The following is a 22,606-nucleotide window of genomic DNA, read 5'->3' as shown; positions in this document are numbered from 1 at the left end:
TACAATGGGTTATAAATCATTTATTAACTGTATACCGCATATAAAGGCTAAATAGGGGGACATAAAGTAAAGTGTTACCAAGCTGAAAAACTGAAAAAATGTGTGTGCAGCAGAACTTTTTTATTTTTTCTTCTTTCCTCTCCCATTAATCATCTCACGACCCCTCAGATTTATCTGCTGACCCTTTGGAGGGGCCCGACCCCTAGGTTGGGAACCGCTGGACTAAACTAGCTAACTGTATATTAAGTAGTTGAAACTAGCTCCACCTCCAGCAGCTACAACAGTAACATGCTGTTCTAACACTGATGCTTCAGTATTAATAATCTAATGATGTCATATATTATAATATATCAGTCAGAGGGACAAAATGAGTCATTTTACTCTGTGGTGGAAGAAGTATTTAGATCCTTAAGTAAAACTATCAATACAGCAATGTAAAAATACTGCCATCAATTAAATAAAAGTACATAAGTATTAGCAGCAAATATGGTTAAATTATTATAGTAGAAATAGTGGTTTGGACTTTTACTTGCAGTAATGGAGTATTGCTGTGTTGATACTTTTATTTAATTATATGATTTGAGTACTATTCCCACCGCTGTGGATAATGCTCTGTATATATAGAGACAGTGAACTGACCAATGGTGTGGCTATTTCAGCCAATCAGATGTCTTCCGGAGGGCGGACCGAACTTGTTGATAATTCTATCTGGTGTCGCCTCCTACTGCGCAGCCGCAGCCCGAGTGACGAAGATGGTGCTCATCAAGGAATAGTGAGTCTGAAGTGTTTTTAAAAAATGTCTTTTGGCCCATTTAGAGGCACATTTTCATCCATCCGACAGCGTATTACGGATTACTAAACATGTGTGTTTCGTGTAGTGGTGTCGGTCGCTGGATTCTACAGCGCTGTAGCCCGTAAAAAGCCATCTTTGAGCGGGGTGGATAACGGGACACACCGGTCTTTTTTAGGCGTTGCTAGTGCGAGCTAACGTTAGCTTGGAGTTGTAGCAACGGAGCGGATAATTAGCGTCTTAATGAAAACGAGTTACATAAAAAGGCTGCACGCACAAACAATCTGTACGTTCAGATACTTAACATGACTTTGATGGTTTAACGTATTGTCAACGTTAACGTAGCCGGCCTGTTATGTCTGTAAAGTGCCGTAATGTTAAGCTTTGTGGTCTCGTGAGTGACAGATTAAAGGCTCCTTCTCCGTCGGATTTAACGTTAATGCTAGCAGGCTCGGCTAGCCGCTAGCGTGACAATTTTCTGACCATCTTTAACGCACACATCTAACATTATGACACATTATTGCTTGTATTTTCATAGATTACGTCAGCGTTAACCAAGAGGTCGACACAGTTTATGAATTATGCTGTTATTTTGGCCCTAACTGAAAAGCTGTTGTACCCTTCAAGCTAGCTTGAGGTTATGAAAGGACTAACTACTTTGCTTGTACTTTGCAGCGCTTTAACTGGGCGGCTAATACTAACTAACAGTTATGCAATAAGCCGGCAGGTTGCTGCACATAAATCTGTTGTGTTGGAGCTGTGCGGTGGTCGTTTTTCATCCACTTTTCTTCCTCAGCATAGCTAGCTTCTAACGTGTAGCTAACTTAACCTATATCCGCTTCATATAACGGTACCTGTTGTAGCCAATGGTGGAAAGTAACTAAGTACATTTACTCAGCTACTGCACTCAAGTACAGTTATGAGGTACCTATACTTGAGTATTTCCATGTGATGCTACTTTATACTTCCACTCCACTACATTTCAGAGGGAAATATTGTACTTTCTACTCCACTACATTTATTTGACAGCTTTAGTTGCTTTTCAGATGAAGATTTGACACAATGGATAATATAACAAGCTTTTGAAATAGAACACATCGTTAAAGATGAAACCAGTGGTTTCCAACGTTTTTGGCTTTTGTCGTCTTACAAAAAGCAGTGTGTAGTTGGGGTCACATTTCACATGTCTATGAGTTGTTAACAGCTCCACCAAATAGTGATTTTTCCCTCCTAAACTTCTCACATGCTTTCATTTCAATAAATGTTCAAATGATCCAATATTTCAGCAAAAATCAAAGATTAGAGAAAAAGTCCAAAAACTGAAAACAGATTTGTGTATCAGAACTTTGTTTCTTCTTCTTTCCTCTCCCATTAATCATCACATGACCCCTCAGATTTATCTGGTGACCCTTCAGAGGGGCCCGACCCCTAGGTTGGGAACCACTGGACCAAACTAGCTAACTGTATATAAAGTAGTGTAAACTAGCTCCACCTCCAGCAGCTACAACAGTAACATGCTGCTCTAACACTGATGCTTCACTATTAATAATCTGCCATGGTGAGTCTCCAGAGCTGAGATATTTATCCATGACTGTGTAGTGTAATTTTCCTGCAATCTGGTCTCCATCTTGCTCCCAGTATAATCAATAATCAGACAGACAACCCTCTAAAATCATGTCCTTACGTTAACTGCTGCTGTGGAAAGACAGGCTAATATGTTTTATTTATGTCTTCTAATTCACTTAAGAATTTAATATATTTACGACGCTGTTAATGACTGTATCTGTTTTGGGGGGGGGGTAAGCATCAACACACCGTTTGTGTTTGTGAAGAACAAATCTGTTATGCTCACATAGGCTTAAGCTGGGGAACTCACACATTAAACTTTCATTTCTGGTAGGTTTATTAGACTTCATGTCAGCACTATTCACTGTTCAAATAGCACGATGCCTCTCCTCGTGTTGGGGCAGTAGTAGATATGACAAGATTATATCACAATAATTGGGATTTACAGGAGCTTTGTGTTTATTTTGTTATCTACAGTAAGTAAGTATACTTTCATCAGGGGGCCAAATATGTTTGCCTACCACTGCCTTACATGCTCCAACCTCAAAATTCATGACAGTATTGAATATTGAACGATCAGTTCATAGCAGATGCCTCATTTAAAAGACACTTATTATATACAGAAGATAATTTTGTAAATGGAAAGCATGTCGAGCAGATCTAACTTGGAGCAATAAAAAGGCTTAAGTATAAACGTACGGGCCTTTATCTTGATAAGAAAAGTCCATTTACTCTCACCGTCACTACTTAACCTCACTAACCCTTACTGTACTATTCATCGCTTACATAATGTGAGATACAGTTGTTATCTCTATTGTGAAGTTCAGCTTTGTTTATGATTAATAGAGACACATTACACTGTACATTCAGCTGCATTAGGTCTGCAAATATTAGTATGTTTGTAATTGAATAATCTCTCTGCTGTTTTCTGACTAATTTAGAGCTGCAGCTTATGAATATTTCATTATGAGTTACTGGGCTGTGTTTCCTCAACTAATCAATTCATTGTTTGGTCGACAAAATGCCAGAAATTTGTGAAAAATTATATTAGAATCTTAAATTTTACTTCATTTATGACAACAGAAGGCAGCAAATCACATTTAAGAAGCTTAATCAGTGAATATTTGTCATTTTTTGCCTGAAAAAAATGACTCAGAACTGTTAACTGAATATAAAACAAGTTGCTGATTTATTTTCCTGTCAGCTGTAGATGAATTAATCGGTTGGTTTTGTAGTTCTAGATTAGTTAGAGCAAAGAGAAATGAATCAAAACTGCTCATAATTCCAACTTTTATAAATTCTGTCTGTGTCTTAGCATCCTACTACCTGTGCTGCAGGTGTCTGCAAGTGCCTACACGGACACACAGAGGACTTTCACTGGTACTTACATAACTACCGGTTTACTGGGACTCGTAAACCACTTGAACTGTAACTGGTCAGCCAGTCAGTTCCCCTCTTTTTAATCCAGCACCAAAGGTTTTTTTTCCCCAGTGCAAACCCTCTCTCTCTGTGCTGCCGCTGTCACTGCTCTCTGTGTGACAAAGTGAGTGTTAGAGAACGTGAAAACACAGTAATTTAAGGGGTAGATAATGAATGCATGACACTCAATACTAAAGATGTAAATGAAAAGCAACATTTTGTCAGTAGTCAAAGTACATTACGCATGTTTTTCCCCCTCTCACAGCATGTTAAACGATTGACACGGCCACGTTTTCCTAACATAAAACGATCCATTTTCTTAACAGCGGTTGATCAATAGCTGATTAATCATTAACGTAGGTGAAAGCTGAAGGGAACTGGATCCTTGCTGGTGTCATTTTAGTAGTTTGGGGGTTTAAGCATATCTCCAGCTGTAGTTTTTAAACATTTTTTTGTCTCAAATGTGTGTTTTAGAAGGAAAATACACCTGGTTGCAGCTGTATTTTTTTGTGAAATTGATGCTGAAGTACTTTTGGAAAACACTATCATGAATATTAAGAGGAAAACGATGGAAGCAGGTGAATCACTGATGTTTTAATTTGTCATCTGGTGCTGCAGAAACATGCCAGTTAGGGAAATGCTAACATGTGTAGGCTTTAGTAGGAGTGAAATCTCTTTTATGACAAAAACGCCTCTGGTGTTACAAGGTTGCTGTACTTGATTGATCCACTTCACAATCTCAGTCATCGGATGCTTTTTTTTTTTTTTTTTTTTTCTGTACATTTTGAACTTGTTAATTCGTTTCTGTTGCTAAAGCCGCAGCAGCTCACAACAAGTGTAGAGAGAGAGAGAGAGAGCCATAAAAAAAGCACAAACACTGCACTCTGCTTTTGTTTTTCCAGTTGTGCTACATTGTTCCTCTGGTTACATGACCGTCTGTGCCAGAATCTGGACGTGTCTTTGAAAATCAGATTTATCATGTTAATGTAGAACATAGAGCAGCTGGAAAGGGGGGGGGGGATGTTTTTCCTGGTGTGTGTGTGTGAGCTGGATGATGATGATGGCAGGTGTTCAGGATATTTAAGTTTTTGTTTATTTGTACAGCACTTGCACAACTCAAGGTGCTGTACACATAAGAAAAACATTCAAACTTGGCATTAAAAATACAGTTAATAGAAAAAAAAACTGGCACAATGAGCATTTTCTGTTTCTATTTTTATTGGTTACATCCATCAGAAAGTGTTTTAGAGCTTCAACGGCTACATTTACGACTAAATCGTTTCTTTTGTTTAGCAAAAATACCAAACGTTTGCTCGCTCCAGCTTCTCATTTGCAAAGATTTGCTGCTTTTTCTCTGTTTTATATCATTATAGAAAGAATATATTTGGGTTTTAAACTGTTGGTCGGACAGAACAAGATATTTGAAGACTTCACTCTGGGCTTCTTATATATTAGAAAGGCTGTTTTTCACTATCTGACATTTTAAAGAAAGAAGAAAATGACCAATAATAAAAATAATTGTTAGTTTATTACCTTTACACACTCATGAGATCCTCAACCTTACATGTCCTGATTTTTTTTTTTTGTAACATAATCCCTCTTTCTCCTCTTATTTTCTCGGCTTTAAATCTTAAAATACATCATATATTTGCTTTCAAGTACTTTTATATTTATAGATGTTTGTATTGAGGGATGTTTCTGCCCTAAATTGAGCGTGTTACCCCCCCCCCCCTCAAGCTATCTTCATCAAACAGTGTATGTTTAGGTTAAGGGTGTGGTGTTGAATCTACCAATCTTAGCAGAGATTTGTTTGGATTCTGAGAGAAGGAAGAGGTGCAGCCTTGAGAGGAGTATAAACTCCCTGTACAGTACATCTCTGTAGTGAATCTTCTCGTTCCATAATTAAGCTGTGATGTCCAGTTATGAGCTGTGCATAATCAAGCTGCTGTATGCGCTGCTGATCTATGAACTGCGTGCTAGATTGCTGTGAAAAGTTATTTAGTTAAAAATAAGTAATTGATTCAAGCATGTTGTGTTAAGGAGGAAGGAGGGGGGGGGATACTTGTTTTTCAATGCTGGCTTGGCAATAATCATGACATAACTGGACAGCATGAACGACACCACACAAAACAAAATAGAAAGCATCACAAATCCAGTCTGTCACGCTGACATGAGATAAAACAGAAAAAATATTGATTTTTTTTTTGCAGCGTGAACGAAAATCTTTTAATTAGCTAAATGTTCTGATTATCAGGTGATATGACAGTCTTCATTACACTCTCACTAGAGCTGCAACGATTAATTGATTTGCAGAAAATTAATCAACAGCAATTTTGATAATCATGTAAGTAACTTTTCAAGCAAAAAAATGGTAAATATTTGCACGTTCCAGCTCCTTAAATGTGTATATTTCCTGGTTTTCTTATATTTTATGATAGAAAACTGAATATCTTTTGGTTTTTGGACTGTTGGTCAGACAAAACAAGACATTTAAAGACGTCACCTTGGACTTGACAAGCATTTTCCACAGTTTTCTGCCATTTTATAGACCGAACAATTAACAGATTAATCAAGAAAATAATCCATATTGTTAGTTGCAACCTTAGTAGATGTAAAGTCACTCCTACTGTCTTAAAGTTAAATTGTGGTTCTCAAAGATAAATGATTGTTGCTTTATAAATCAGGGTGCAGTTACAGTATCCAGACGACTAAAGCAGAGTTTAACATTCAGACTGGGACACGGCGCTTCCACTGTTTGCCAAAGACGCTCACTAAGATTTTTTCACAACTTCATGCTTCTCCATCTTTTTGTTTGAGATGTTAGTTAGTGGATTCTTTGCATAATCACTGAATCATTTAACACTTTTATTAAACTTTGAGTGTAAAAAAGTGACTTCTAACCCTATGTACTGTTTCATTTATTTAACACTTGAACGCCAGTGTTTTACTCCTGTATATTTATTATTGACTTACTAATGTGTCCCTTTCTTCTCTCCTCTCAGCCGTGTAGTGTTGCCGATCTCCGTGGAAGAGGTGAGTATCATTTTATTATATAATAATACAGAATAAAGCCGTAGTTTTGATAGTTAAATGTTAATTTTCTCTTGTGCACAGAAAGCTCATCCACTCAGGCTTCAGTCTGCGGCTCATTCTGAGACAATAGCCTTTGTTGGAGATGCCTGTTTATTGGTGTGACAGGCTGGTAGAGCAGAACTGGACCTGGCTCAACCCTTTTAAAACTACTGTCGCTGTGTCGTCTTGTTCTTAATAGCCGTGACATATTTGTACTCGGCTTTTTTTGTGTGTGTGTGTGTGTGTAATCTACTTACCCTCAAAAATGTTTCCTTCTTTTTGATTAGTTTTTATTGGAGCCTGGAGCCTGTTGTGACATCCAAATGACATCATGCTTTGGCTACAGTTCACAGCCTTCTCTCTAATGGGGGGAAAACATTGTGGCGGGCAGTTAGAGCGTTTAGTTTTTATGAGGAATAATTGTATTTTTCTGCAGATTGAACACAACCGGAGGTTTTGCTACTTCTTGTTGTCTTTAACAATAACTGCAGCGGCAGTAATATCCTGACAAAAGCTTGTTAATGTTGCGTAATCAAGTACTACAGCAGCCACCCCATATTTCCTTTATCAAATCTTCAAATGTATTAATATGATTGCAGAATCGTTTAGCCCCTTGAAGGCTGATGACTGTTGTCCGTGACGACTCTGTTGGCACAGCTCTCTGTAAACAATAACTAATGAAAGAGGCCTACAGAGCCCAGGAGGTGTCATGGATGAAAAAAAAAATGAAGTTTAGCTCTTGATCTAATCATTTATATGCCCGATTTTTAGAAATGAATGCTCTAGATTTAATATCTCATGCACACAAATGACTAATCTGTGCTCTGTGAGTTAAATATAGTTTTTGCCTTCAGGCTCTGTCCCTCACTCTCACGCTGCCCAAACAAATCCCATACCAAATAAGACCAAACCACAAAGCCGGTCCATGATGAAAAAATGTACAGTAGTTGTATTGATTAACCAGGCTTCTTCTTAAATGGTGTGAGATTGGTGGCGTCTCACGCCAAAAACAGTATTACATTGAGAGCAGGAATTAGTTGTTTTTGTGCACAAATGATTAAATTGTTCATATAAACTCATTTTTTCTCCTTCATGACACCACAGATTACAACAAGAAGTAGATATTGCAAAGTTGTTTTTCTTCATAGACTGTAGAAAAACATGGATAGCTTTTGTCACCCTCAGGTTGATAAGACTGTTTTCAAGCCTGATAATGGATTCAAGAAGACTGGATCAAGGGATAATTAAGTAGCAAAAACACCACATGCACATGAACATGCAACCCAACACATTTTAGATCCTTAAAAATATATATTTTCTGCTGTATAAACAATTACTAACATCATAGGTAAATCTGGGTTCGCTGCATCGTTGAAGCATGTCAGCTTCAGGGACCTTCTCGGTTTTAATCACAGGATGGAATCAGCGGTTTTGTGTCGCTGTAGTTTTCAGTTTCTGTCCGTCTCTTCCTTCACTCACAGTATCAAGTCGGGCAGCTGTACTCTGTGGCCGAGGCCAGCAAGAATGAAACAGGAGGAGGAGAAGGCATTGAGGTGCTGAAGAACGAACCCTACGAGAAGGATGGGGAAAAGGGACAATACACACATAAAATATACCACCTAAAGAGGCAAGTGGCTTTCAACAGAATCTAATCTTTGAAGTTTCTGTATATCAGTATCACTATGTATTTTAAACTATTAAATAACAGTGTCAACATGCTCATATGGTAGACAAAATAATGCAAAAACCATTTGAAAGAGAACTAAGTGAGAGCTAAATTGAATACAGACTGTCAGCATATTTAAGCTTTAAAAGAAATTATAAGAGCAGTGTCGAGTGTCTTCAATTAAAACCTTACACACAGGGATGCAGGGACAGACAGGTGAGGTGAGCATCATTTATCACAGAACTGAGGTAACACCTTTGTGACAGCGATGAATACCAGCTTCATCAATCTAGTACTCTGAAGTACTTATTATTTATAGATAACAGCTTCACAAAGCAGGCATTAATGGCTTGGTTTTCACCATTTGGCCAACTGGTAACCCAAGTAAGTAAAACCTGGAGCGCTGGCAGCAGAAAGAGCAACATGATCTGAGTTTTTGCTCCCATCTGTTCGTTTGGATAACAGAAAACCGTTAGCAGACTGTACCTGTTGCCACCTGTTCAATGTGATGGTAAAACTATATTGGCAGCCATCTGAGGTGTCAAATAAGCTGCCATTTTACTGAACCAGCTTTAAGCCCCGATCAGACGGAGAGCTTTTTTGCAGCCTTGGGGCGGCTTTTTGTAATTGTTTTCAATGAGAGTGAAGTTTTTTTTCTTGCTGCTTTTGCGTTTCTGAGCGCCATGCATCCATTTTTCCACTCTATGTGCCTTGAGCTTTTGCAGGAGCGCCCTGAATGCCTTGAGTTGAAAAAACTTCAGCTCAGAGCAGAGAAAGCGCCTGACATCATTTGCGTTTTTCCCCCAATGTCCAATCGGATGAATTGAGAGACGGGCCTTCTGTGGTGGTGATGTCTCACATCTACACCTGTCAAATTTTTAGGCTGTAAATAATATGGGTAATATAACATTGACAAACATAACCTACCACTAACAGATGCTCAGCTGCTTGGCAAGACCAATGGACTCCCTGTAGCTAGCGGTCATTTTTGTGACGCTAGGTCCGACGATTGACAAACTGTCCCTGACTCATCCTTAAATAAGCCTTGAACAGACCATCGTCCACGTGAAGCTCCTGGACCAGCTGGTGATTTGTCCTCTTTCTGAGGGTCTCATGTACCCACACGGATCTCCGTTTCCATGTGTCCAAAATATTTGAGAACAGCCTCTCACCCTTCAATAGAGCCACAGCAAAAGCCCTCCACCGGTCCATTTTTTATCTGCTGACAAGGAAGTTAACTACTTTTAGCTTGCCAAAATAAAAGGTACAGATCTTCACAGCAAGATAACGGTTTGGCTAAGGACAGGTGATTTGGTGGTTTCCTAGCAACAACAAAAAATTGTAGGCTTCAACAAATAAAAGCAGTGTGGTGCGCTTCGTGTTTTGCAACCTGCAACAAGCGCTCTGTCTGATCAGGACCTTACGTCACAATACAAACACCAGGCCTCCACACACACTGCTAAATAAATTCAACACTAATTTCATGAAGGCTTAAACATCATTATGAGAAGAGAGATTTCCTCTTCATCTCACAAATAATTTGATATCCAAACTGCATACAGACGGAATTTGTTTGTGACAGTACGAGGAGCTGAAGCTGTTCTTCTTCTTGTCAGGTGTTTCCTCTTATTTTGTCTATCCTTTGTATAATGTGTGACTGGTTCTGCAGGAAATAAGTGTTGGATTAAAGCTTTTGGCTGCTTTGACGCAGCACCAACAACCATAAAAAGAACAATTGATTACAAGTAGATATAACCTTCATAAGACGCTGAACCAAACAGACAAGACAAAATGACTTAACTGAAGCTTTAATGTTTGAAGTTTATTTCTTTTGAAAAGTCCACAGACCTGATTGTTTGACTTCTTTTTTTCTCCCACTATAGTAAAGTCCCAGGTTATGTGAAGATGATTGCACCAGAAGGAGCATTAGTTTTTCACGAAAAGGCCTGGAACGCCTACCCATACTGTCGCACTAGTAAGTTTCATCTTAACAGCAAATCAGTTCATACTTGGTGTCGTTTCACTGCAGTGTGTTTGCATATGATCAACAGTGAAAGATGTCATAGTTATATGTAATCATGGCTTCACTAAAAGGAGGACTCCAGCAATTTATTATTACACCGTGATAAAGTTGGGAGAATTAAAGCAGCAGAGTCCGAGGTATCATTACCTTTAAGTCATTGAAAACCAGCATCGAAGATCAAATTTCCAACATTGGAGTTTTCGGGGGGGGGGGGGGGGGGGGGCTGCCTCCAACAAGTTCTGCATGACAAGTTCCTCGATTAAGCACTTAATTGTTTAGTTTATGAAGTGTTAAGAATGCCATTCATGCATTTCTGAGGCCACAGTCTTGCTTCCATTGCTAATCAACTAATTACTGCAGCTCTAATTCACATCCACTGATTGGTCAGGCATGTTGAGGCAAGAAAGTAAGCAGTGTTTAACCTCCTCTCTCCAAAACTATCTCTGTTTCTTCTTGCGTGTACAAACAAGCGCAATGCTATGAATACCTTCCAGAAGAAATTATAAAATGTGCACTGCATCCAGATATTTAAACCTATCGTGTCTGTTTACAGTTATAAACACTTTCAATGTGGTCAGACAACGTGTCGTATGAACTAGGTCTTTTCTAGCATAACTTGACCCTTTGTCCTTTATACGGTTTGAGCTGCAGAAATACTGGATCCATACATTTCAAATGAAATCAAATCTTTATCGTCATATGCACAGAGAACAGTCAGTTGCTCTGAACAGTCAAATTCTTACTTTGCGCTCCTTTCCGACCGCCATAGATAGCATCTTTCAAACTTCACACTCCCAGTTTGTATCACAGGCTATTGGTTTAACATCTGTATCCTTTTACTCTCTGAAATCTCTCCGTATTTACGACGTAGTGTACAATAATCACTGTCTGCTATTTTATTTGAATGTCTGAATTCTGAGTGTAAATTTATCTACAATATGGCGCCACAATGGATGGAAAAACTCACCATTGAGTATTTGCATCGGAAGCAGAGTGAACGATGTAGTGATTGCAGGCAGCCCAAGCTTAGATAACCCTGATGACATCACAGTGACATCATCAGGGTTATTTTCTCAGATTTGACAAAGCTTCTTCTTGAGTCACAGAAGACATTATTGTAGTATTTAGAGATGACCTAAATGTGTAAAATTGGTGGAGTTCTCCTTTAATTTGACCTTTTTTTTAATGTTCTGCAATTATGTATTTTTCTAAATGTCGTTTGAAACTGTTCAGTTTTTCAAATATGATAAATGTCATCCTGGTCTTTTGATACTGATGCTCATTTTTTTTCTTTGTTTCTCTCTTTGCTCCTCTGCAGTTGTGACGGTGAGTTGTTCATCTTTTACTCTCTTAGCTTGATAGTTTCTGACATCAATGAGTCCGTCATCACACAGACTTTCACTGACTTGCGACAGATACTTAATACCACCATCTGTCTTCTGTCGAGAGTCATCACAGCCTCGTACTGTTGTACCTTACTTTGCAAGCTAATTACTATCAGATTAAAAATAGATCCAAGCAGAGCGGCACACCATTACCAGTGTTGTTTCAGTCTAAACGTCTGATTGGTTAATTGGATTTAGCTGTAAGGGTTTAAGTACACCTCTCAGAACTCTCCATTCATGATGTTCTCTGTACCGATTCTTTTGGCCGCGATCGGACGCACCTGCTGCCGTTTGAAGTTTAGGAGTGATACCTACTTTCTGAGTAATGACTGCAAATAGAAACTCAGGCTAAACATTGTGTTTTCCCCCTCATGATATCTGTGTTTTTCTCCTGCTTTTCAGAATGAGTACATGAAGGACGACTTCATGATTAAGATTGAGACGTGGCACAAACCTGACATGGGAACAATAGAAAATGTAAGTGAGTAGAAGATGTGGAGGTGCTTTGGTGTTAAAGGGGCACTCCAGCTTTTTAATATTTCACCTCCATTAACTTAAGATTTACTATGTTTAATATTTCTGCTAACATTAATATTCTCCTCTGTTCATTATCGCTCTGAATGCTGATAAATGATCACAATAACTTGGTCGTTTTAAATCTTATTTTCTTTTTTTTGGGTGACTTTGTAATATCTGTCCAGAGACTACAGATGAAAGATAACCTCTTGGCTAATTCAGTGTTTATTAATGTGCACTGTCCCTGTTAAATAAATCAATAAATAACCAAGAAATAAAAACAAGAATGGTCAAAAATTGAAACAGCAGAGGCAGACTTATATCCCCTAGCATGAGTCACAAACACACTGGATCCTACATTTCCCATAATGCAACACACACCAAACATCTTTCATTAGACTCTCCCTGCCTGATAAACACCCCTTTCAGACAATACATCTCCAGTTAATAACACACAAACTTTCTGTTATAAATTTAAAGTCTCCGAGTCCTAGCTGAGAGATTACCTTGATGACATCACTATGACATCATCAGGGTAGTTTTCTCAGCTCCCTCCAGAGCCATCGATGATGTAATACAACTGTTTTTGCTATAGTACTCCTCATGTGTGAGAAAACTGAACTTCATGTGTAAAATCAGAGGATATAAATAGACAAAACAAACTTCATCTTACATTTTTCATTTTTGAAAGTGGTATACACACACATGTCTACCTTTTTTTTGTGTGGCCCCATGCACGAGAAAAAGGTACACCTGTGTGGTTTTAAATTTGAATCTTATTTGATTCGCAGTCGGCTTCCCTGAAGAAACAAAGCATCCCGTGCCGCCTGCGTTCTGAGCCGATTTTCTACATCAGAGGTTTAATTGCTCGTCTCTCTCTCTCTCTTTGTTTCAGGTTCATGACCTGGATGAGCAGACGTGGAGGACTGTGGAGGTGGTTCCCATAGATATTGCAAACAAAGAAGAAGTGGCGACTGCTGTGAGTTTAAAACCCGCAATATAAACCACTAAACTAAGAAGTGAAAATAGCGAGTGGATTAGTTGTTCTGGCACGCGGCCTGATGAGCAGGTGACGGTAACTGACACGTCTGATTTACAGCAGCGTGTCTCCACCACGAGGAAGGTTTCGGACATACAGATCAACTGGAGGTCACCAAGGTGCCTGGATAGCCATGACACTTAATTTATCCAGTGATCATCCTCCGTAAAGCCTGACTGAACGGAGTGAAATACTTCAATTGCAGTAACAAGCTTGAAGTCGGCCTAGAAGTAAACGTGAAGATGAGGACTTGTTGTGGAGGGAGATCACAATGATGAGAATCTCTCCTCTGTTGGCGTTTTTACTTGTATTTCAAGTAAAAAACATCTTTTCTTTTCTGCCCCTACATCTAAAGTCTATCCGCAGTGCTCTGTATTAGTCACAAAAACGGCATAAATCATCACACTATAAAGAATTCATGTAATTGACTCCAGCTTTTGAGCAAATATGATGAAAGTCTTCTTGAATTTGACAAACGTTTCATTGTTCTAGTCCAAAATTTATCGCAGCTTTCAACATCTACGAGGCGGCCTGGTGGTCTTGTGTTTTAGAGGATAGGTTCAGATTTTTTCAAGTCTATCTTAACGCGATATTCAGATGTTTATATGCGTTCACTGAGAGAGTTTTTGGTTGCTGTAGTCATTCGTCTTGTCCATACTGGCCATGAAGTCTTCCCTTCCTAGCCAACGTAAGAGACGGAGGAGCCAAAATCCATCCAGACTTTGACCGAGTGACGTCATCAGCTGACACTTTATGAAGTTGGTCCATCGACAGAGAATTAGTGAATGACTGTAGCTAATGCACTGCAGAAGCTTTTTTGGAAAAAAAGTCCCCTCAGCTTTCCAGCTGTGAATCTCAAAAATATGCACGTATGACAGGAAAAAATCACCACGACTGCTGTCAAGAGTCCCAGCAGCTGGTCCATTATTCACCGTCTAGTGAGCAGCTTGAGGATATACATTATCTATTCATTTATCTAGTACATGACAACATAATGTTTGCAATACTGTGGAAATAGCTTGAGAATTCAGTTGGACTGTATTTATGAAGATATATGAGGAAGTATTTGGAAATGGATGCTGCTACGGTGCACCGACAGGCTCGTACTTTGTTAAACGCCGTTAGACCCCTGATGGATACGACTCTCAGCTGTCTTTAAAAGCCCCCTTTTTAGTCCATTAGGGGCAGTTGTCAGCAAGTAATACTTCAACCATCATGTTGCCTGTGATTCAAAATCTAAAAGGAGGCATTAAGCCATTTTACATCCAGGTGGGTCACAGTTGTCCCGGAGCCGCAGCGTTTCTTCTACGAGCTCCTGTACTATAATGACTTAAGTGGATCAACGTTGAGGCCCAAGGCTTAATCTCAATGTCCATCTGCTCCAGGTATTCGCCACTCTTTCCCCAACAGATCTGATGGATTAAAACGGCACAGTGACCCTTAAGCTCAGGGGTTGGTTGGATGGGGGTGTAGTGCGTTGAAAATACAGTCTTGGGTGTTGCTGATTCTTCGGTGTTCCTGCAGAGGAGCCTTGAATCACATGCTGGAAGGGTGAAGTCTGACTTAACAGCGTCAGTATGCGAGAGTCAGCACTGACTAGTTTAAACTTGTTCTCTTTTTAAGATACACAAGGAGAAAGTGGAGTCAGACTGTTCAACATTTATGTGTCACATTAAGAACACAATAAAAATTATATTACTTTGCATGAGTAATAATCTCAAAGATTTTCACTTAAATAAATGTCTAAGTCACTTTCTATCAGCAAATGAGGTAACACAACGGTGATTGAGCTGTTGGCCCGCTGATGAAAGTATTTGCAGTATTATGAACTGGGTGTCTGTGGCGACTTTCCCGGGAAAAATCACAAGCGTTAGTTTTCCATCACCCAGCAGTGGTTGGTACTACAGAGAGGGTGTTGGAGCTAACGCAACACTTGTTCTTCGCCTCACTTGTGTGTGTGTGTGAAGCATCTGACTGATGTAAAACGGGCGCCACTGTTTGGATCTCTGGGACATAAGGTCCAAAAACACACCTACAATTATCGCTTATCACCATTTGTGCCTCCAAAAACAACAAACTTTAAGAAAAAACATCCCAGTTTTCAGCTGTGTGATGGTGATTATGCATGTTTCAGATAAACCCGAAAGTTTTTAAATAGTTTACTTATCTTAAAAAAATAGGAGGATTTCCTCAAATCTTGAAGGAACACTCGGGTACTCTGTGGAGTTTTTGAACACTAGTTTGTATCGTGTATTAACTGATACATATTAGAAAACAGGTACAAGAGTCAGAGATTCAGCTACATCGATACTGAGGCCTTTGTGTGACCTGCACATACCAATCAGTCCCAATCACCCCGCTGCATTAACACACACGAGGGGGATAAAATGTTAGTAGCACTTTTCAATATAAAGCACTCCAGTACACCACCACCACCCACTACGACCTCAGTAACAAACATAAAGTAGAATTATCACCAAAAAGTCATAAAAATAGGAATTTATGGCAGAGCTGTTGTATTGGGTTGCATTAGATTGCACAGTTGTTCCTAATGAAGTGCTCAGTGAGTTTATGTCTGTACTTTTAATCTCAAGATTTTGGTTCTGAGCACATTTTCTGGTGTCAACAAACAGGAACAAATAAAATATCCAGACTTCACAATCTCGACACCTTGTGACGCATCGCACTATACAAAAACATTGGAAGTAGCAACTGTGGTAAACAGGTGGGACTCAGTTTACTGCTGGATCTTAATGTTTGGATGCTGTTTGTTCTGTTGTAGGACTATAAGCCAGAAGAAGATCCTGCTCTTTTCCACTCCGCCAAGACGGGCAGAGGACCTCTCGGCCCTGAATGGAAGGTACCTGATATAGCAACAGAAAGTAGAAATGATCATCTGTCACATCTGTGATTAATGAGAAACACTTTTAACTCTTTTGCTTTCTTTTTTCCTTCCTTTTGCAGGACGAGCTGAAGACAGATTGTCCTTACATGTGTGCATACAAACTGGTCACCGTCAAGTTCAGATGGTGGGGTCTGCAGACCAAAGTGGAAAACTTCATCCACAGGGTACTAATCATAGTCTATCTTAAAATAACACTCTCATATGTACATCTATAGAGTCACTGGTTGCTATGATGGTTCCCTCCCTAACTTGATTCCAGTGTAAGTAACAAGAAAACTGCAGAACTGCTTGTTGGATGATAGAATAGCTTCAGAAATCTCCCCCCCCCCCCCGCCGTCACCTTTCCGATGTCGGATTAGAGGAGCTAATCCGACAATTTCTATCCGAAACCGACAATCTGACATTCACACCCACTTAACGTGGTGATTTGCCCCGGCCGTGTGGAGCTGAGAAAGGAATCAGGATTTCAACTTCTCTCTCTCTCTCTCTCAAATACTTCTTTTTCCGTTCTTAACACAAGTGCAACTCTCATGAATGCTTTCCAGTAACAGACTGTGTAAAAGTATCCGCCAAAATCCCCCCCCCAATTAAACAACATCACATCTCTTCTTTCTTTATGACGGTTGGCTTTTCACTCCAACTTCAAGTTTTTGCAGTTCAGAACAACTATAAACACTTTTGGTTTCCAATGTGGTCAGAAAACACGTCATACGAACTGCTTTTTTTTTTTTTTTTTAAGCATAACCAGGCTGGAGCTATTTTGAGACTTCAGCAGTCAGTTATTCAAATCAAAGGGGAAGGTTTTTTTCCAGAGTTAGTTAGTTTTAGCAGGAAATTCCCTCTCGTGTGTTACTGTCTCTCTGCTGCAAGGAAACGCAGTCCGGCAAACCAAAAAGAGGAAATGTCATAATGTCTATAAAGACTTCACAGACAGGAGGAATTATCACAATGACCAGAAAGTCTTTCATTGTGCATAATCTATCCTTTAAATCGGTGAAGCCTCTTATGGAGTTAAATTAGACTTTGTTTATTGTGTCTGTCAGTGACGTGTTGTTTTTATTTAGCTCAGCAGAGGGAGACATAGCTCCAAGAAACATTTCAGTGTTTCTGTAATTAAAATCTCTGCACCTGTTGAAGGGAGAGATAAATAGTTCAGTTCAGGGAAGAGATGATGTTAAAAAAGTTAACCAAGTATAATTATTTAAATGGGGAAAAAAACACCTGAAGTCTCTTGTGTGCCTTCATGTTAGTGTTTTTGTTGTTGTTTTACTTCATTTTCTTCCTTCCACAGCAAGAAAAGCGAATTTTCACCAACTTCCACCGCCAGCTGTTCTGCTGGGTCGACAAATGGGTGGGTTTGACCATGGAGGACATCAGGCGGATGGAAGAGGAGACTCAAAAAGAGCTTGAGGAGGTAATTAACTCACCAAATGCACAGCTGTCCTCCTAAAGTTACACTGGACCATAATGTCTTCTTCCTAGTCTGGTGAATTAAGATCAAAGCAGATGTAAGAACGTAGTAACTGGGATTCAGTAGAGTTGCTTTAGTCTTTTTGCTCAAGTTTACAAATCTTTTAAAAGCTAAGAAGAGTACATAGCTGTGTCTCAAATCACATACTTCTGTTAGTACACTTTCATGTAGTACACTGTGTACATTATGTACTTACTGGCATAGTGCGCAAATTTCTACAGTGTAGTGTTGTCTCAAATCAAACACAGCCATTGTGCACTTACCGGAAATGATGATCGCAAATTAGCATTAGCTAGTGTTAGCATTCGCATTATTGTTCGTGCTCAGACTGCTAAATTAACCCAAAAAACATACTGATGGCTTATATCCGACAACAGTATAGTGGCGATGTTCACCGTAGTTACAACGTACCCTGCCGCCATTTCCAGTTTGAAAAGTGGTCCCTCCTCTTCCGCTACATAGCCAAGATGGCGACCATTGAGGGCGAGAAGTGTCCATAGTTCCAGACTCAACTTTTTGACCTCACAGTGCATTTCCCCATACTTCTCAGTGTGAATGCACTTATGCACTCAAAATGTTAAGTGTAAGTACGCAAGTATGCGATTTGAGACACAGCACATGTTTCTGTTGTGAATGATGAATGATAAAAATGATCACTGCTCTGTGTTTAGAAGACTGCTGGAGACTACACAACAAACTCAATCTACTCGATTTAACCCCCTTTAACTCCTGAATTTCACATTAGATGCGTCAGAAGGGAGATGTGCGAGGCACCTCTGCAACAGACGAGTAGAGGCCCGTCGCTGTAGGTCAAACACTAGAGGCAGGCTGAGTAAGTCTCAACGAAGGAGGAGAGGTGGTGGCGCTGCATGGATCGTTGTCTTCGCCGTTGTCTTCATACTGCTGTCTGCCTGATGTCTTAACTCACCTGTTTGTCTGTTTTTTTGGAACTGTCCAGTTTGTTTTTCTTTCTGCTTGACGTCTTTTCAGCCCTGTGACTTCTTTTCGTTATAATCCTCCTCTGTTGTCATCTTTTCATAACAATCTTCCTCTGTTGTCATCTTTTCATAACAATCTTCCTCTGTTTTCATCTCATGTACTCTGTTCTTCAACCGTGGCTCTGCCAATCCAGGCTAACATGACGCTAAAACGATCCTGCTAATTATAAACAAGCTAACTTGGTTCTTGGAAAGTCCTCACACAGCTGATTTGTTAATCTTAGGTTGTGCTTTTACTTTAAAACAAAGGCAACATGAGTAGAGTCACAATCAGCACTTATTAAGAGCTGAAACAACTAATTGGTTTGGGGATCGATAGAAAATTAATCTGCAACTATTCTGATAATTGAATAAGCATAAGGCTCTCAAATGTGAAAATATGTTGCTTTTCTTCCTTTAAATTTAACTGTCAGATTAATCGTTAGTTACAATCCTGTTTTTGATCATTTTAAGTATTTTCTTCATTGTTTCCAGCTTCTTAGTAGTGAAGATTTGATTTTCTTTGTCCTATGTGACAGTAAACGGAATATCTTTGAGTTTTAGACAAAACAAACAATTTGAAGACGTCACCTTGAGCTTTAAGACATTTTGATGCTGACATTTCATAAACCAAACCGTTAATGGGTAATTAAAATAATAGTTACAGCTTAAACTTATGTGATTGGCTGAGTAATGATAGTATGTTTGCTACAGACAACATATTTTAACACAATGAAACCCTGATAGAGTCTCTCATAAAGAACATTAAAGGCACTTAAATTTAGACAATTTATGAAACTGAAACATTTAACTTATGTTGAAGTACATTTCATACATTTAAGTGATTAAAGTTCTGCATTTCCTAAATCTGATAAGTCATAAACCTTAAGCTGAATTTATCTCTTTAGCTCATAGTACCTTAAATAGATTGCCATGAAATTCAGTGCTGATATTGTATCGATGTTGCCAAGAGGAGGAATCCTAATGACTTCTAATGATCCCTCAACTTTTCCTTTAGCGCGACCATGATGTTGACCTTTGTGGTTTTGAGTGAAACGTCTCGACATTTATTGGCTGGACTGCCATGAAGTCTGGTTCAGACATTCTTGTTCCCCTCAGGATGAGTTGTAATAACTTCTCCTCTAGTGCCATCAACAGGCCAAAACTTAAATTCATCTTAAAACTTTGTTTTATGACAAAGTTTCCATCAGTCTCAGCTGTACTTCATGTTCAGTGCTAATTAGCTGTAATGTTAGCATTTTAAATCAGCTTCGTCCTGTGAGGTTTGTGTCAAATCTTAAACAAATGGAGCTCTGAAGAACAGGGTCATGTTCTGAGTCATTTTTCCTCCCACCTGCTGTCGATCAACTCACATTCGTCATTTCCACTCACAGATTTTAATATTCTCTTGCAGCTGCTTCTCACTAAACGCATCACTTTGTGCTTTCAGTTTGTTTTTCCTCCTGATAACAGCTCACCCTGCTGTAATCTGTTCCCTTTTGGGTTTTTTTTAGAATCAAACAGATTTTCCTGCATGCGCATAGCTTCAAGGACGGGTTCACGATTTTACAAGTGTGTCTTAAAACAACAGTCAGGAGCCCAACATGTTTTTCTTGCTGGAATCATTCCTCCTGTTCATACTGACCATTAGAAGATTCCTACATAAAATTTATCTGAAGCTAATATGAAGCTTCAGCGTCCAAATGAGTTAAATCAAGTAGATATCTTTCAACGTTACAGTCTTTTTAGTGTCAGAGTTCCTCTTTTTGTTACTATACTTCCACCTGTTCTGACCTGACTCAAGTGGTCACAACAAAAGGGAGACGCACCATGTCAACGTTTAACAAAAGAAGCTTTATTAAAATAAATTAAGCCAAATTAAAGAAGTATAATTAAAGCATGGGGTGTGGATATCAGTAGCGTCAGTGTTGTAAGGTGCAAGAAAGTTAAAAACATAAAACTAAACCAAACCAAAGCAGGTAACAGGAGCAGAGAGCAGTAAACAGCAGCATCAGCAGCAAAGAGCAGCCAGAGGAGAGTGAGAGAGAGAGAGAGACGCCAACCGCCTGCTGCAGCCAGACTTTAAATAACCTGCAAACACAACGTGGGCCTTCGGGTGTTCCAGGTTACACTAATGATCACCTGCAGAACAAGGAGAGATGCAGGTTAATACCAGATCAAACCCCGAGATGACACCAGGGGTCCTCACACACACACCGCAGCTCAACGGGGAAACACAAAGAGGGAATTTGATGCTAAAAAGACTGTAAATGTGTCAGATATCCACTTGATATGACTAACTCAGACTGATGAAGCCTCATATAAGCTTCACATCAACTTTTAAATGACTGTGTGGACACACTGTGGATTTTGGCTCCATCACTTACACTGAAAGCACATTTGAAGGATCTTTTAATATCCAGTATGAACAGGAGGAATGATTACAGCGAGGAAAACCTCTTTTACTGCTCATACGGACACCTGACTGTTGCTTTAAGACACTTGGAAAATTGTGAACCTGTCCTTTAATACTTCTCTAGTCTTTATCTTCAAACTGAAAACCTGACTTTCTTCTTCTCTCCCTCTCTCTCTCTCTCAGCTGCGTAAAACAGGTCCGATTCGAGGCACCAGTGCTGCTCATGAGCAATGAGGCAAATCAACCAAACCCTGTCATGATGATGTCATCAGAGACAACGTCCACCACGATGAGGAAGTGGCCCCCGACGTCGCCTCTTCTCTTCCTGTCTCACATGATTCATTGGGGGGTTTGACAAGATTGGTTAACAGTACTGTACAGATTCTACCCCAATCACAAGCCTCCTGTTCACTCAGAAAAAAAAAAAACAACAACAACAACATGGTTTTGCATACATATAAAAAGGAAAAAAAAAAAAAAAACTCTTTGCACAGAACGTAAATTGCCTGATATGTAATTGTTAGTTGATTATCACAATGGGCTTTGTTTTTATTCAGGTGTGTAAACCGTGACTCAGAAAGTCAAGCCTTTTAAATTAATTAGAATGTTTGTTTTTAGGTAAACAGGTTCCCACAAAAAATTGGTATAAGATGACTTTAGCAGGTATTGGACCATTTATCCCCCTTACCTTCCCTTGTATTATAACTGTCTGTCTCTACTTTAATCCTTGTCTCTCCCCTCAGTATCGTCTTTATTATTGTCCTGGTAAAATTAGTCTAGATCTCCCCCTTGTCTCACTGTCCCCTCTGTCTGGCAGTTAGTCGGGAATACTGATGTTTTTTTTTTTTTAGTTTTTGAGGCTAATCCATGCCTGTTATATGGTTCAAAACAAATATAATGCTCAAGCATGATAGATAATTCTTTGCTTTTCCCCCCAACCCACACATGCACACATGTCCCACATTTCAAACATGCACACCAGCCCTCCTCCTCCTCCCCCCTCCTCCTCCTCCTGTCACAAGTGCATGTGGACAACAGCAACTCCTCACTTAACTGTCATTGCATGTTATAGTTGCTGCAATGCAGCTTCGCTCAAGTGGATTGTTTGTGTTGATTAGAGAGAGAGAGAGAGAGAGGGTCCTCTAGGAGAGTCACCTGTATGTGTGTGTGTGTGTGTGCGTGTTAGTGTGTGCATTTGTGTGCTTGTTTGTGTTATCAGCTGCCTTTTTTAAGGACTGTCACTCTTAGGACTGAGATGGATAATGTTCAGCTTAATATCAAGGCTCTGTGAGCGGCCTGTTGAACTCGCCTCATGCTGTCGCTGCATGTCCTTTCTCCTTGGCTTAGGGCTTTAACTGGAG

At 39.5% G+C, this 22,606-nt stretch overlaps 1 protein-coding gene across 1 annotated transcript; it reads left to right on the top strand.

Moving 5' to 3' along the window:
• Positions 1-707: 707 nt before the first annotated feature.
• On the top strand, positions 708-21,703 carry pitpnb (phosphatidylinositol transfer protein, beta). Its single transcript, XM_044333515.1, has 12 exons — positions 708-772; positions 6,778-6,808; positions 8,329-8,474; positions 10,397-10,488; positions 11,855-11,862; positions 12,324-12,398; positions 13,333-13,416; positions 16,259-16,336; positions 16,441-16,545; positions 17,673-17,795; positions 18,598-18,684; positions 21,429-21,703. The coding sequence occupies exons 1-11, from the start codon at positions 753-755 to the stop codon at positions 18,643-18,645; spliced, it is 810 nt and encodes a 269-aa protein (XP_044189450.1). The 5' UTR covers positions 708-752; the 3' UTR covers positions 18,646-18,684; positions 21,429-21,703.
• Positions 21,704-22,606: the final 903 nt, after the last annotated feature.

This window comes from Thunnus albacares, chromosome 18, assembly GCF_914725855.1.
Source record: "Thunnus albacares chromosome 18, fThuAlb1.1, whole genome shotgun sequence".
Taxonomy (NCBI): domain Eukaryota; kingdom Metazoa; phylum Chordata; class Actinopteri; order Scombriformes; family Scombridae; genus Thunnus; species Thunnus albacares.
The sequence above is the reverse complement of the archived record's forward strand: the minus strand, read 5'-3'. Positions and strand labels throughout refer to the sequence as shown.